Source organism: Thermobia domestica, chromosome 2 (assembly GCF_964235325.1).
Source record: "Thermobia domestica chromosome 2, izTheDome1.hap1.1, whole genome shotgun sequence".
Classification (NCBI taxonomy): Eukaryota; Metazoa; Arthropoda; class Insecta; order Zygentoma; family Lepismatidae; genus Thermobia; species Thermobia domestica.
Window position 1 is genome coordinate 24,503,791 of NC_137455.1, and position 15,013 is coordinate 24,518,803.

General features: G+C 36.6%; 1 protein-coding gene across 2 annotated transcripts in view; it reads right to left on the reverse strand.

Annotated features, from left to right (window-relative positions):
• The window catches only part of LOC145671283 (dipeptidase 1-like), a 357,577-nt gene that overhangs the window by 37,044 nt on the left and 305,520 nt on the right, over positions 1-15,013 (reverse strand). For both annotated transcript variants that reach the window (XM_081740234.1, XM_081740243.1), the window contains 2 exons: positions 12,335-12,511; positions 1,769-1,853 (listed from right to left, as the gene is read on the reverse strand). In XM_081740234.1, coding sequence (XP_081596360.1) covers positions 1,769-1,853; positions 12,335-12,511 — 262 coding nt within the window. The remainder of the gene's footprint in view (positions 1-1,768; positions 1,854-12,334; positions 12,512-15,013) is intronic.

Consider the following 15,013-nt stretch of genomic DNA (forward strand, 5'->3'; position numbering starts at 1 on the left):
CTCAATTTAAGAGAGAGTTTAGTGCTTGTATAAGTGTTGTTGGTAATAATAAACGCGGGATATGATCAAAGATTGAATTGTAATTAGAGATCTATAATTTAGTAATTGTCCATTGTACAAGTTAAGCCTAACCAGCACTATAGTTGAATTTTCGTCATTATCAATTTGGCGACGAGGTAATTGGAACCTACAAAGGCAAGTGAAAATGCAGTGCAATTCGGAAGAAGGAAATTTTAAAACTGAACGATCACAGAGTTATGTGGAAAATTGTTGGTTGTCAGAGCTTAAGAAACGTGATCTGTTAATTCGATATTTGGTTCGAGATGTGTGTTACCTTAAGAGAATAATCATGTATCAGGAGGCACAACCATATGAATGCTTTAGATGTTATCAAAAATCATACATATCAGCTCAGCGTTGTAAATTTTGCTTATTAAGCCATGCTGATGATGCGTGTCCTGCAAGAAATAAATTATGCTTCAAATGTCGACAGCCGGGACATTTTGCGTATGTGTGTTTATTCATTCAGAATTCACATCAAGTTCCAAACTTACCATCGAAAGTTTGTAAGAATGCTCCATCCTATACAGAAGCACAATTTCATCTAAAGAATAATCTGAAGGAGGCGAAAGAGCAGGTTGAAACAAAAGAAATTTCTGAAAAGAGAGTTATTGGAATCCACTCACTCCAATTTAACACACCAATTGAAGTGCAAATGAAACCAAAACGAATTCCACCGACATACGTACGAATACAAAAGCACAACCAGCAACAACAACAGGGAAGCGCTCAATCTATAAAATCAAAAGAAAATGATCAGACCAATGCTACTGTAAACAGACTGAATGAAGAAACTTTTGTACAACCTCAACTACGACAATTTCAGACAGAAAATAGTGCTCGGAAGGATCAGGATGAAAAGAACTTAAACCTGGCTAATCGGGAAGAAAGATTCAAATCAAAAGAGCTGAAACCAACTCAGAAATGTGCCACTTCGATCAATCTGCTTCCACCGTCAGAAGAAACAATAAATGGTGGCAAAGTACATAACCGAAGAGATCTCGGACATTCAGCGTTACGGAACAAACGTAAAAAATGTAAAAAGAAGAAGAAGGATTCTTGGTGAAGACTTGATAAGTGAAGAAAGGAGAGAAAAAAAGAAAAAAGAAAGAAGGAGAATGTTGTAGGAAATGAAATGGTTGGCAACGAGAAACACAAGTTTTTAACGCCAAGTATGTGATGTTTAAAAGAAGAAGAACTATGTTAGCATGTTGTTTGTGGATAAATTAAGAATGTAATGGCTAATAAGCTAAGGTGTTAGGAGCTAAGTAATTTATAATAAGATGACGGAATAAGTGCTCCTCAATTTAAGAGAGAGTTTAGTGCTTGTATAAGTGTTGTTGGTAATAATAAACGCGGGATATGATCAAAGATTGAATTGTAATTAGAGATCTATAATTTAGTAATTGTCCATTGTACAAGTTAAGCCTAACCAGCACTATAGTTGAATTTTCATCGTTATCATCCACCATTGCCTTATCTATCGCCACCGTCTCCTTTAGCCTAGCCGGCATAATCGTGGAACGTAAAACTTAAAGATTTTGTTTTATTTCAATTTCTATTACCTGACATTAACATTTGACATCTTTGTTAGAGCTGGAACGAGAAATTTATGAATTTGGAAAAGGCTCATTCAAATATATAATAGTAGGCTATATAAAGTAATTGTGTCATGTAATATCCACCATTACAGAATATAGTTACTTACCGATAACATCCGTGACTGTAGCAGTATCTTTGCAAGTAACAAAATACGTATAAAAGGCTACCATTACAATTCCGCCATTTTGTGCCTGAAAAGATACAAAGAATTACATATAGGAATCTTACATATAATGTATGATAAACTCACATTAACAGACCAACAATGTTTCTTCTAAATATGTTATTTCCTTTCCTCTGTTAAAATTATAACTATTCCCTGTTCAACGTAAGCTCTAAACTCCGATAAACAAAATATTTGTATCCTTCCGCTTGTCACAAATACGATTGGCTAGTGATGTATCACTCCCACTCCCCACGGGGAGGAGCAAATTATACGCATGCATTTTGACAATACTGTCTCGTGTTGTCTAGATACTTACAGCAGCAGCAGAAAAGAAAGAAAAGAAACTCGAAAGATTTAAAAAAAAAAGTATTTGAATTTCGCTGGTAAACAATTGTTACTGAGTGAGTAAAGGTTTTACCTTGTTGGTATTTCAGCACAATACTCGCGGAACCGGGATTCATGCCAGCCATCTTTCAGACTTTAAAAGCAAAACACCCGTCCACAGTTGAGTTGGCGCCATAATTACTGCGCATGCTCAGTGTTTATTTCTATTGTTTCATTAGCCACACTCGATTGCAGTATTATTAGATAATACGTATTATATTTGTGTCATTTATAATAATATAGCAGTTTTATATGAAGCTTCATAGTAAAAGTAATAATCCAATCACATGAACTATTTATATTTTGCGGAGGAGTACAAGTGTAGGAGTGGGACAACAGCAAATTAGCGAGATTTAGTTTCACGTGGCTTTGCTTATCGCAGTTTAGAGCTTACGCCGATCAATGTTTAGTATGTGCGTTACTGTTATAAGTATATACGTGACGTCAGAAAACTAATACCAATAAGTACAATCTACTAAGATATGATACTTAATCGGTGGTGTATGATTGAAGCGAATGAAACGAAACCTTAGACGCGATGTTGTCATATGACCTAAGGAAATGAAAAGAAACCTGTCAAGAGACGATGCCATGTAAGCGAAGAAGATGAAACGAAGGTTGTGACGCGATGTCATCATGTGACCTAAGCCAATGAAACGAAGCCTGTGACGCGACATTGCCACGTGACCTAAGTGAATGAGACGAAGGCTGTGATTCGACGTTATCACGTGACCCAAGCGAATGAAACGAAGGCTGTGGCACAACGTTGCCATGTAGCCGAAGCGAATGAAACGGGCATGGACGCGACGTACCCATGTGACCGAAGTGAATGAAATTAAGGTTGTGACACGATGTTGATATGTAACCTAAGCGAATGAAACGACGGTTGTGATGCGATGTTTCCATGTGACCTACGGGAAAGAAACGAAGCTTGTGATCCGAGGTAATGAAACAATGATTGACGCGACGTTGTCATGTAACCTAAACAAATGAAACGAAGGCTGTGACCTAAGTGAATGAAACAAACGCTGTGACGCAACGGTGCCATGTGACCTGAGGAAATAGAATGAATGATGTGACGCGACGTTGCAATGTAGTAAAAGAGTGTGGCTAAGCAGACACACTACAGCGCGAGCAGGGTACAGATACAGCTTCTTTCTTGCATGGATTGACGTGAATGTATGCAAAGATGTTTCAATGCCGCAATCATCTCAATTGCTAACAGTGTTTGAATAATCAAATATTCATACATTTACAATTTTTTTAAGGCCTGTTTACGATTGTTTAACGAGTAAATTAAGCTGAGATGAACCCTACACATTTATGTTCGCACTATTGTGCATCATTAGTTCAGCAGCTGCGCCACCTATTCAGTGTAGTTTGCCGGTTTCACATCTTACTCCCGTCGAAAAGGTATTCGTACATCGTAGTTTGGTTCGCAGTAAAGATACTTGCCAAGCACTTAGAGGTATGCACGGGCTCTCTATCAACACGGGCTCTCGGGCAACAAAGTATGTATCACTTCTGGCCCGTCAAGGGCGCGGGCCATAAATAATTAAATATACAACCATATTTCTCGGGCTTTTTCAAGTCTAACTTTGTAATTTTACTGTAGAACGATATTTATTGCACATGCTGGAGGATCTATCTTATTTGGTGGTCAATGAGTGCTACTGGTGTCAACAATTTGTGTTTTGTAGAGAGAACGATGGACGAAAATAACTATATCAATATTTTAAATAGAATCTTCGGCAAAGAACTGCAAAATTAGGTCCCAATAATGTCTTCATATTTTTGCACGATAAGGCTCCGAAAGATACCACATACAATACTAGGATGTAGGCACTAATAATGTACCCAAACAAGTTCATACACACATATAGCGACCTGATATCAATTCCATAGAGTATTTGTGGGAAGTTTTTGACAAAAAATAAGATACAGGGTTATTTCTAACAAAGCAGTTCTCAAAAATGATTTATTGGAAGAATGTGACAATATTTCGCAACAACTACGAACTTAGTCATTCCCATTTACAGAAGATTTCAGGCAAGTACAGCTGCTAAAATAAACCGTACAAAGTATTATTCAGATAAAAAGTGATATTATTACTATTATTTGCTTCAATGTCAGCTGTACGAATACTTTATTTCACGTACAATTTTAGAATTATTTTGTTCTTATTTTTGTTATAAAGAGAAAATAGCTTTTATTTGAAAGTCACTTAGACATAAACCATAGCCGTCTTCAGGAAGGCCCCGGCCTTCGGTGTGGCAACGCTGTTCCCCACAACACTCGACGTCCATCGCGAGCAATACGAGGACAAATCTTTTCTGCAGGTTGTTTTTCTTTCTTTTTTTCACTTCCTTTTGTCAACTTTTTGTGATTGTTTTGTCCAATAAACAAATGGAATATTCTTGTTGAATGTAATAAGCAAGAGACTAATATAGCGAAGGCTACCTAAGTTAATAATAAGTAATCAAAGAGTGTTTGACTAATACAATATAATTAGTAAGATACGTTTAAAGTACAAGGATCATGACAAGAAATGACTAAAATGATATAAAATCCATTCATAAAATAAGATTACAAAATATATTGAAAGATTAAGTCAAAGGAATAAAGGGTAAACGAACAGTAGGATAGGCTTATATAACTAAATTGACAATTAAATTGAAGTTTAGCGTCCTTTTCAGCACTGAGGCTATCCGTATGAGTGACGATGATATATGCATAAATTCCTATTCTAGTTTTATATATATTTACATAAGTATTCATAAAACATACGCGCACGAAGGTGGGGGCAAGGAGCCCGGTGCCCCCTGGTTCACGAAAATTTGTATTATAACAACAACTTCAATTTCTTAAGGGGCCGCGGTAGCTCAGTGGTAGAGCGTTCATCTATTGTGTTTGGGGTCCCAGGTTCGATAGTAGCTCGCACCAAGTGAACTTTGTAGTGGGCAAACACCGTATGCGTGGGTTTCCTTGGGGTTCTCCCGTTTTCTCCTATTTTCTTCATTCCACCATTTCACTCATTTCTCATCATCACCGTTTCCTTTAGCCTAACCGGCATTACCGTGGGACGTAAAACTGAAAGATTTCATTTTAAATTTCTTAAGGTTTTCTTAATATAAATTTTAAAAATACCAAACTAATATAACAATCAGGGAGATGTCCCCCTAGAAAATTTTCTTCGGGCACCCATGTTCTTAAGTATTGTAGATAATACATATACAGTACATTTACAAATTTGGCAGAATGGTCACAATTTTAGGTCTATTAAAGGCCGTTCTCATGCTGAAAAGATGTCTAACTTCTTCTATTCCTTTCTTTTACAACAGATTGCTTCATTAATTTTGAATAGTTATTTAAAAGAATATTACACAAACAATGTTTCCTACCAATTTTTCACTGTCGTGGTGGCATGGATTTACAATATTATTATACAATCAAGTAAGTTGTCTTATGTTATTGTCTCTACTTATCCCTAATACACTTAAGACTAATTTCTGATTATTGTTTGAAATTAACTTGTTTTCATATTCTTTAGATATTAACACTTGCATAATTGCAAATACATGTTTGCATACTCTTACAATAAAATCTGACGGTACCGACAATTTGCTTCGATTTATGTTAGTGAAATATTCATCTTTTGATTCCTCTTTATGTATCAAAATATCATTACACGCATCACAGTCAAGTTTGTGTGCTGTCTTGAAACACATATATACAGCCACATACGTACAGAAATGCAGAATCATCTAATATAACACTGCTAAAATAGTCTTTGTTTAGAATTTCAAGAAACAAACTATTAATAGATAATCTTTACTGTTTACAAATTCGTAATGATCATCCAATATTTCGCTTGAGAATGAAACGCTTTGGAAATGGGAAACTCTTTACATATTCTTCTTTCTTAATTGTTTTAGTGTAATTACGTTGATACCCAGGCATAATACATTCTGTCCGCTAACTAACTAACTCTATGGCCTATGGAACCCGGAGATTCAATACCGCGTTCACAAAAGCTCTCCACTGACTTCTATCCTTAGCTAACTGCATCCAGTTTCTACTTTGTATTCCAATCTCTGCGAGATCCATCTTAATATTGTCCTCCCATCTGCGCCTTGGTCTTCCTAATGGTCGTTTTCCGATTGGTCTTCCAGTCAAGACTTTCAAAGCGTTTCTCCTTTCTTCCATTCTAGCTACATGACCCGCCCACCTAATCCTCCTAGACTTGACGACCCTAACAATGTTGGGTAAACCATATAAATTATGTAGTTCCTCGTTATGAAGTTTTCGCCATTCCCCATTCCCGTTCCTCTTGGGTCCGAATATGCGTCTCAGGACTTTGTTCTCAAATACTTTCAGTCTATGTTCTTCCCTCAGAGTAAGCGACCATGTTTCGCAACCATACAGAACAACAGACATGATTATCGTTTTGTATATTTTAAGTTTCAAATTCCTCGACAGAATTCGCGACGACAAGAGATTTTGAACGGAATAGTAACACGAATTCCCTGCTTTTAGTCGACATTTAATTTCTCCGTGAATATGATTTTCCTCTGTTAATATTGGTCCTAGATATTTGAAAGTATCCACTTTATCAAAAGTATAATTTAATATTTTAACGCATCCATAATTTGCCGTATTACGGTCCCGACGCACTTCCATGTATTTAGTTTTCTCTGCATTTACTTCTAAACCCATGTCCCTGCAAACGTTTAATAAGATCTCTGCATTTCTCTCTATTGTATTCCTATCATCCCCTATTAAATTTACATCATCAGCATATCCCATAACCTGGTGAATACCGTTCAACTCTAGGCCCTGGTTGCTATCTTTGATTTTCCTTATAGCGTATTCCAGAACGAAGTTAAATAATAATGGCGACAACGCATCTCCTTGTTTCAGGCCGTTTTCGACGTGAAAACTCGTGGACAAAAAGTTTCCTATTCGGACTTTACTTTGGGATTCATTTAAACATATCTTAATTAATCTAATTAGCTTTCTCGGTATTCCAAGTTCTGTAAGAACGTTGTATAATGTTTCCCTCCTAACTGAATCGTACGCCTTTCTAAAATCAATAAATAGTTGATGTACCGGGGTATTGTATTCCCACTTTTTTTCGAGTATTTGGCGAATGGTAAATATTTGGTCGATAGTTGATCGATTTCGTCTAAATCCGCACTGATAATCTCCAATAATTTCATCTGCGTATGGGGTCAGTCTTGCTAACAGAATATTTGAAAGGATTTTATAAGATGTTGACAGAAGAGAAATGCCTCGATAATTATTACAGTTAGTTTTGTCGCCTTTCTTGTGAATTGGAACAATGATTGATTCTTTAAACTCTTGTGGCAATTCTTCCTTGTTCCAGATAAGGAGAATGAGTTTGTGCATCTTGTTCCACAATCTTTCGCCTCCAGCTAAAATTAACTCAGCCGGAATTTCATCTACACCCGGAGATTTGTGTTTCTTTAATTTCTTTATAGCGGTTTCTACTTCTATTCGGTTGGGTTCTGGAGTATACGGTTCTGCGGTGTGTATCTCCTTTTCTCCACACACTAGTTTTTGGTTGCGTGTTAAGCAAATCATCAAAGAAATCTTTCCATATATTTAAGATGCTATCCGTGTCAGTGAGAACTGTACCGTCAGATTTCTTTAATATATAAGCACGAGGTTGATAGCCTTTCTTAAATTCGTTGATTCCCTTATACATGTCCCGGATGTTTTCATTTTTACTATTATCTTCAAGTTCCTTAATTTTAGCTTTCAGAAAATCACGTTTCTTTGTTCTAAAAGTTTTGGAGGTTTCCCCGCCTGATATCTGCGAAATTTTGTGTAGTTATTTCATTCGGATTTTGTAGCCTGCGTAATTTCGCCTGTTTTCTCTTCTCTGCTAGTTTTGTGCATTCCTGGTAGAACCATGGTTTGTTCCTACGAATTTCCGCGTGTCCCAATTTTTCTTTTGCTGAAATTTTAATGCTATCTCTAATTTCAATCCAGGTATCTTCAACACTAGTGCACTCCGAATCTTCTAAAGCCGAGAATCTATTCGAAACTTCAATCTGGTATTTCTCTCTTACCTGGTTCTCTTCTAATTTCTTTAAATTAAATCTCTCCATTTTCGGACAATGAATATTACCTTTATTCAAAGATAACCTCTCTCGTATTATCGCTACTACCAGGTAGTGGTCAGTGTCACAATCATCCCCTCTAAACGACCGGACATCAATTATGCTAGATTGCCTTCTTCTATCTACTAAAACGTGATCAATTTGATTATGTGTTTTCCCGTCTGGTGATGTCCAAGTGTATTTATGAACGTAGCGATGTGGGAATATTGTACCCTTCACGATTAGGTTTTTGGATGTTGCAAAGTTCACGAGTCTAACACCGTTGTCATTACTTTCTTTATGTAGACTTTCGTTCCCTATAATCGGTTTGAAAATATCCTCTCGTCCTACCTTCGCATTGAAATCCCCTAATAGAATTTTCATATGGTATCGCGCGAGTTGGTCAAATATCCGTTCCACTTCTTCGTAAAAACTTTCTTTTATATCGTTATCCTTATCTTCAGTTGGGGCATGTACATTTAAAACAATAATATCACACCACCGTCCCTTAAGAGTAATAAAAGAAAGTCTGTCAGTAACAAATTCAACCCGTTTAATTGCTGGTAATATACGTTTATGAACGAAAAACCCTGTTCCTAACTGGTGATTTTTATTTCCTTCCCCGTAAAAGAACGTAAAATTTCCGGAATTCTCAGATCCATTTCCTTCCCACCTAACTTCCTGAACTCCTACTAGGTCCATCCTGTATTTCTCTAACTCACTCGTTACGGATTTTAACGCACCTGCCCCATAAAGACTTCTAATATTCTATGTTCCAAATCTCATGTCCATTTTCTTTTGCTGAGGTCGTGCCAAGTTATCAGTCCTTGTCCGAGGCTTTTGTGAATATTTCTGAACAAGTGCTTTTTTTTTTTTTTCAGGACCTCAGGACGCGCCATGCTGTGGTGACAGGAGTGACACTTTACACTATTTAAATACCAACGCCTTTTACTGACAACGTGCGACTTTCACCATTTACTGAAAGGCAAATGTTCCAGCCAATAGGACGTTCGCGCTGCGTTGCCAAGTTTCTATGGCGGGGCCTTCCTAGAGATAGCTATGCATAAACACTTACACACGTAATTTTATTACCATTTTTGCATGTTTGGTATGAATAGTACCATTGAGATTATTCGAAACCTGGGTCTGTACGAATACTTTTGGAGTCATTGTATATCGAGAAGTGGCTTGTTGCAATTGATTCAGTGTCCCAAAAATAGGTTCAATCTCTTTCATTAACCTTCTAGAACTAGTAGAAATGAGACAGTTCTAGTTTAACCGTTTTTTGCAGTTAAATGAAAAAAAGTAACAGATGATTAGAACCTGTTTCTTTCAATCGATTCAACGTCCAAAAGATGATTTCCTCTCCTTCATTCCTCTATTGAAACCGGAAGTGGTAGAAAGCAACTCTTTCCGGTTTCAGTGTTTGTTGCCACAGACAAAAACCGTAATAGGTGGCAAAAACCTTTTTTTTTGCAATCGATTCGCCAACAGCGACAACACAGTACTAGAACCGAAAGTTTTTGAAATTTATTAGCACTTCCGGTTTTAATACTTATTTTCATAGAACAAAAACTATAAGATATATTCGAAAATGATTTCTTGGCAGAGATCTGCGTTATAAGAATGAGTTTTGTCTCAAATCTTATCTGTATCTTCAAATCGGAAGTAGCGAAAATTTACGACTTCCGGTTATAACACTGACCACATAATTGATAAAACGGAAATAGATAACGGTAAGCAGTTTTTGATATGAATTTAGTACCGCAAAAATTTCTTTCACCTCTAATTTTACTCCTCTATTGCAATTGGAAGTAATTGACATGAATTAGCACTCCCGGTTTCAATATTAATCTCCATAGAGGAAAAGCAGTGAAAAATAGGGAGTAATGGATTTTTGATATGAATTCAGATTCCGAGGAATAGATTCTATCTTCGATGATAATCCTCTATTACAACAAGTAGATATGGATGAGCTTCGATAATAATGAAGTTTCAATATTCAATGCGCTTGGTAGTATTTGAGACAGTTAAGGAAACTTTCGTGTCCCTGTGTCAATGGCTAAAGGATCATTTAAAGAAATGGACCAATGTACCCCTCCCAAAAATGTAGAGAACGACATCAATGTAGAACTGTCTTACAAAAGAGAATGGATTCCTATACCCATTCACATATTCATACAAGATAAAACTGTCAAACAGGGTAAAACAGAACAAAAACCTCCAAAATTTTAAATATTTGGCCATTTTTTTACTCATGTAAGGGAACGAGGTGGACCGCTCAACTTACAGTAGAATATATTATGTTCCTAGGGAACATTTACTAATTATTGCTTAGAGTACTTACTTCTGGTGTGTGGGGTCCCTGATTCGATCCCCAGCCATGTAAGTTTGTGGTGGACAACATCGTGTCTGTGTGTTTCTTCAGGGGTACTCCAGTTTCCCCCCACACGCTCATTCCATCACTTCTTTCATCATTCAGTTGCCTAATTCATCCGTCTCCCTTAGCATAATACGCATAGTCGTTGGATACTAGACTGAAAGATTTCCTTTTCATTTACCATTACTGCTTTTTTAAACAATTCCCAAACTTAAGGGGTGGCCCTACGTACCTCTCCCAATATTTAAGAGGGATGCATTAATGTATCCATATCTTATGAAAGGGAATCGATCCCTATCCTCACCCATGTAACCACATAAGGTAATAAAATAATAAATTGAAACTTGAAACTTAAATAAACAAATTAAGAGATTAATTTATTTAATGTTCAGTGAAACAGGAAATACCATTGGGAATTCGTTTGTGTCGTCTGTATAGTATGTGTATTGTGAATTTAATATATATTCCATTTTTTTTTAACTTTTAAGTGCGACTTGATTAGGTAATAAAACCTTATGGAAGAACATAAAATATGTGAAAAACCTCCGAAATTTACATTTTTTGCCACTTTCTACCCATAACAGGCAACGAGATAGACCAGTCAAATCTACAGCAGTACACACTCCTGTTTTACACTACTATAAAAAAATTTGAAATTGACAATTTCCAAAATTGAAGCGGGTTGTCTTATGTACCCCTTCCAAAATTTACGGGGCGGGTCAAAGTACCCCTGCGAAAATCAAGAGGGTATTGACTATTATGATGTAATACCACGTGATCATTTCATATGACGTTTCTCAGCCAATGAGAGAAAAGTTAGGCCAAGTCACTCCAATACTATTAGCATAGGTTTAAAGTAAATCATAGTTTCACGGTGTAAAACGAAACTTATTTATTATTGTTATCTCGAAAACCACGCATAAGAATTGATCTTTAAAGATATAATTTTGTGAAGCTTGGAGTGACTTCTTCATTCATACATTTCTCATGTTTTGAGAATATTGTAGTTAAACAAATAGCACAGTTCAAGAGTCAATCTAATTTTGGGCGTATATATATACGCCCAAAATTAGATTGACTCTTGAACTGTGCTATTTGTTTAACTACAATATTACTATTATGTAGTAATATTGTTACTGTTACTGTATGTTACTGTTATATATCAGTAACTATACTGTGCTGCCCTTTAGGCTAAGGGAGACGGGTGATTAGGGCAAGTGAATGATGATGGAAAAATGGGTGAAATGTGAATGAGGGAGTCCAGAGAAAACCCACGGACAGGATGTTGTCCACCACAACCTTACTCGGCCAGGGAGTCGAACGAAGGGTTCCATGCACCAGAGCAAGCGCTCTACCACTGAGCTACCACACCCGACTACTCTCCTCATAGTGAGAACTTTGATAAGATTACACTTCAATATCAGTTTCACTTTAATAGATGGCGTTGTTAGTAACATCAATTTTTATGTTTACGGAAAAATCAATTTTTGTCGATTGTCTCAAAAACTACGCATAAGGATGCCCGTATCATTTTGTTATTCATCTCAATGAACAACACTGAACACTTTAGTTTCTGTGATACGCTTAAATGGTATTGTAAAAATAATGAATACTCACCACCAGCTTAAGCACATCATCAGGAACATTCCTTGAGCTGTTGCACAAGGCGTGCGCTGAAGAATGTGAGAATATTACTGGAGCTCTCGTGACCTCAAGGGCATCCCTCATTGTATGAACCGACACATGAGAAAGATCGACCAGCATCCCCAAGCGATTCATCTCTTCCACTACAGTCTGCAAAAGAAAGAGACAAAATAAATTAATCTTTCACTGGATGAGAAATTGCATTTATAGTTCTACGCAAAAATAGTATGTGTTCTTCTAGAACCTCAGGGAAACTCCAATTGAAACGAAACTTCTTTTATTCGACATGGCATTCAAATATATATATATATATATATATATATATATATATATATATATATATATATATATATATATATATATATATATATGTGTGTGTGTGTGTGTGTGTGTGTGAGAGAGAGAGAGAAAGAGAGAGGACGTGTTTGCATGTGCGCTGGTGAAAAAGACCCGCTCAGAAAGTTTACGTTAACATGAATAGCAAATGAGTAGCTCATTTTTCTAAAGGAGAACAGCCCTCCGAGGAAATTCTAGAATAGACCAGTGGTTCTCAACGTGAGCGTTAACGCTCCCCAGGGGGTGCTGGAATAACAAATGGGTGATAAACTATTTAGCGGGCTTTCCAGATTTCATAACCTGTTAGACATTTTTCTCATTATTGGTCGAAAGTCATTACAAATTTTACAAATTGACAAAAGTTTAGACTATTTTACAAATTGTAGTGATTATTACTACTGTTCAATCAGCATTAATCATCAAGATTTAATGATTTTTGGGAATAGACACTTAATAAAACTTGAGTTCATATGAATGTCGTAATGATGGAAGGTGTGCAATCAATATAAAAAAATACGGTTATTATAGCTTTTAATACTTTCGATATTAAGTCCGAGTCAGACTCGGATTGGCTGTTTATTCGAAAACGTCGAAGTCCGAGTCCAACTCGTTTTTTACGTAATAGCCCCTAAGTAACTTATTATGGGTTCCGGTCGGTTGTTGGCCGTATTAAATATTTACTGAACCTGACATCCAGCGAAGAGTAAACGACATTTTGCAGTTTGATTGTTGTGATTAACTTTCTTCGTTTGACTGCAACACGCTCGATAATATAGTGGAATATTTTGTTTAGAATACTACTAAATTTTATAGAAGTTGTCTTGTTTGAAGCAAGCAAAATGAATATAGAAGAAATATCAAAGATTTTATTAGAAGAGAACAATTTAGGTCCCGTTCGAAAGGTGAAATTGACGATTCAGATTTGATTCTGATTTGGAAATTTAAAAAGCAGGTGAGTACATGAGCAATTCCGTGCTGTGGAAATTCAGCGCGCCGGGGCGGGAGTATACGACGGCACCCTCCTCCCCGTACATATGAGTGAAGTCGACTGACCAGTCGCAAAGCGCCACCATAGCTGGCGGGAAGCGAGAAAATTTTCAAAAATAAACACTGCTTTTCCTTGATTTTGAGCACTTTTTATTACTTTTTCCTTCCATCTTTATACAAAGATCTTTCCTTTTTCCTCCCGAATCTTCACAATAACGGAACTCAGCGGTCAGTTCCCGTAGATTTCCAGCTCCTTATTACACACCATCGTTACTGTTCGCACTTCATACGCAGTGGGAGTGTGATTTTTCCATTGTAAATTTTTTTTTCGTCTGTTCAAAAAGTACATATTTCAAACAGCAGTGTAACGAACTACCTCTTCTTACATCACCAAATTATATATTTATAATAAAATCTAAAGTCCAAAAAACTTGTTTGCAATTTTTTTAGTGCGTCTATTATTATTTAGCAATGCGCTGTATTTTTTTAAAGACATAAAACCCCAGGATACTGGAACAAACAAGGTCAGATTAGGCTTGAAAGTGTTAAAAATGGCAGTCAAAGAAATACTCGTCCGACCCTTTCTTTTGACGAGTGAGGAGGCAAGCTATGTCAAAATAAAATAATTTCGTTTTATAAACATGCCTTTCAGTAGCGGAGGGGGGAGAGTGTATAGGAAAAGATGGCTAACGTAAGACAAATTATACTGTATAAAAAATTCCTCCATATATATACACAGAGCGTTTCAAACCAATACCGACAATGTTTATTAGGTGATTCCACACACCAAGATAAGAAAAAAAGGTTAGACCAACTAGGGCGCACAAATGCTTCCTTTCGGAGATATAGGCTGCCGAAAATACGAAAAAAAAGAACTTTAAAAGGCCCGGGTCACGACTTCACTTAGGAACTAATTTGTGCCCTATCTAAAAATCCATGTTTCAGTATCCTGCAATGCTCACACAACATTTTTTATAGAGGGAGTTAGTGAGTACTTCAAATTATAAGTCTGTAACCGAACTTCATCTATAAATTTGTTATGAGTACCATAAGATTCTGAAACATGTACTTTTGGATAGCGCACATATTAGTTCCTAAGTGCAGTCTTGACCCGACTACGGTAGGATCCATAGTATTGGAGCTGTGGTCCTTTAAAGTTCATTTTTTTTAATGTTTTCGGCAACCTATAACCCCGAAAGGAAGCATTTGTGCATCCAGGTTGGTCTATGTTTTTTTTGTCTTATCTTGGTGTGAGGAATCACCTCCCAGACGTTGTCGGTGTTGTTTTGAAACACCCTGCAAATATTGTGGTTAGCGTACAGTAGCCTA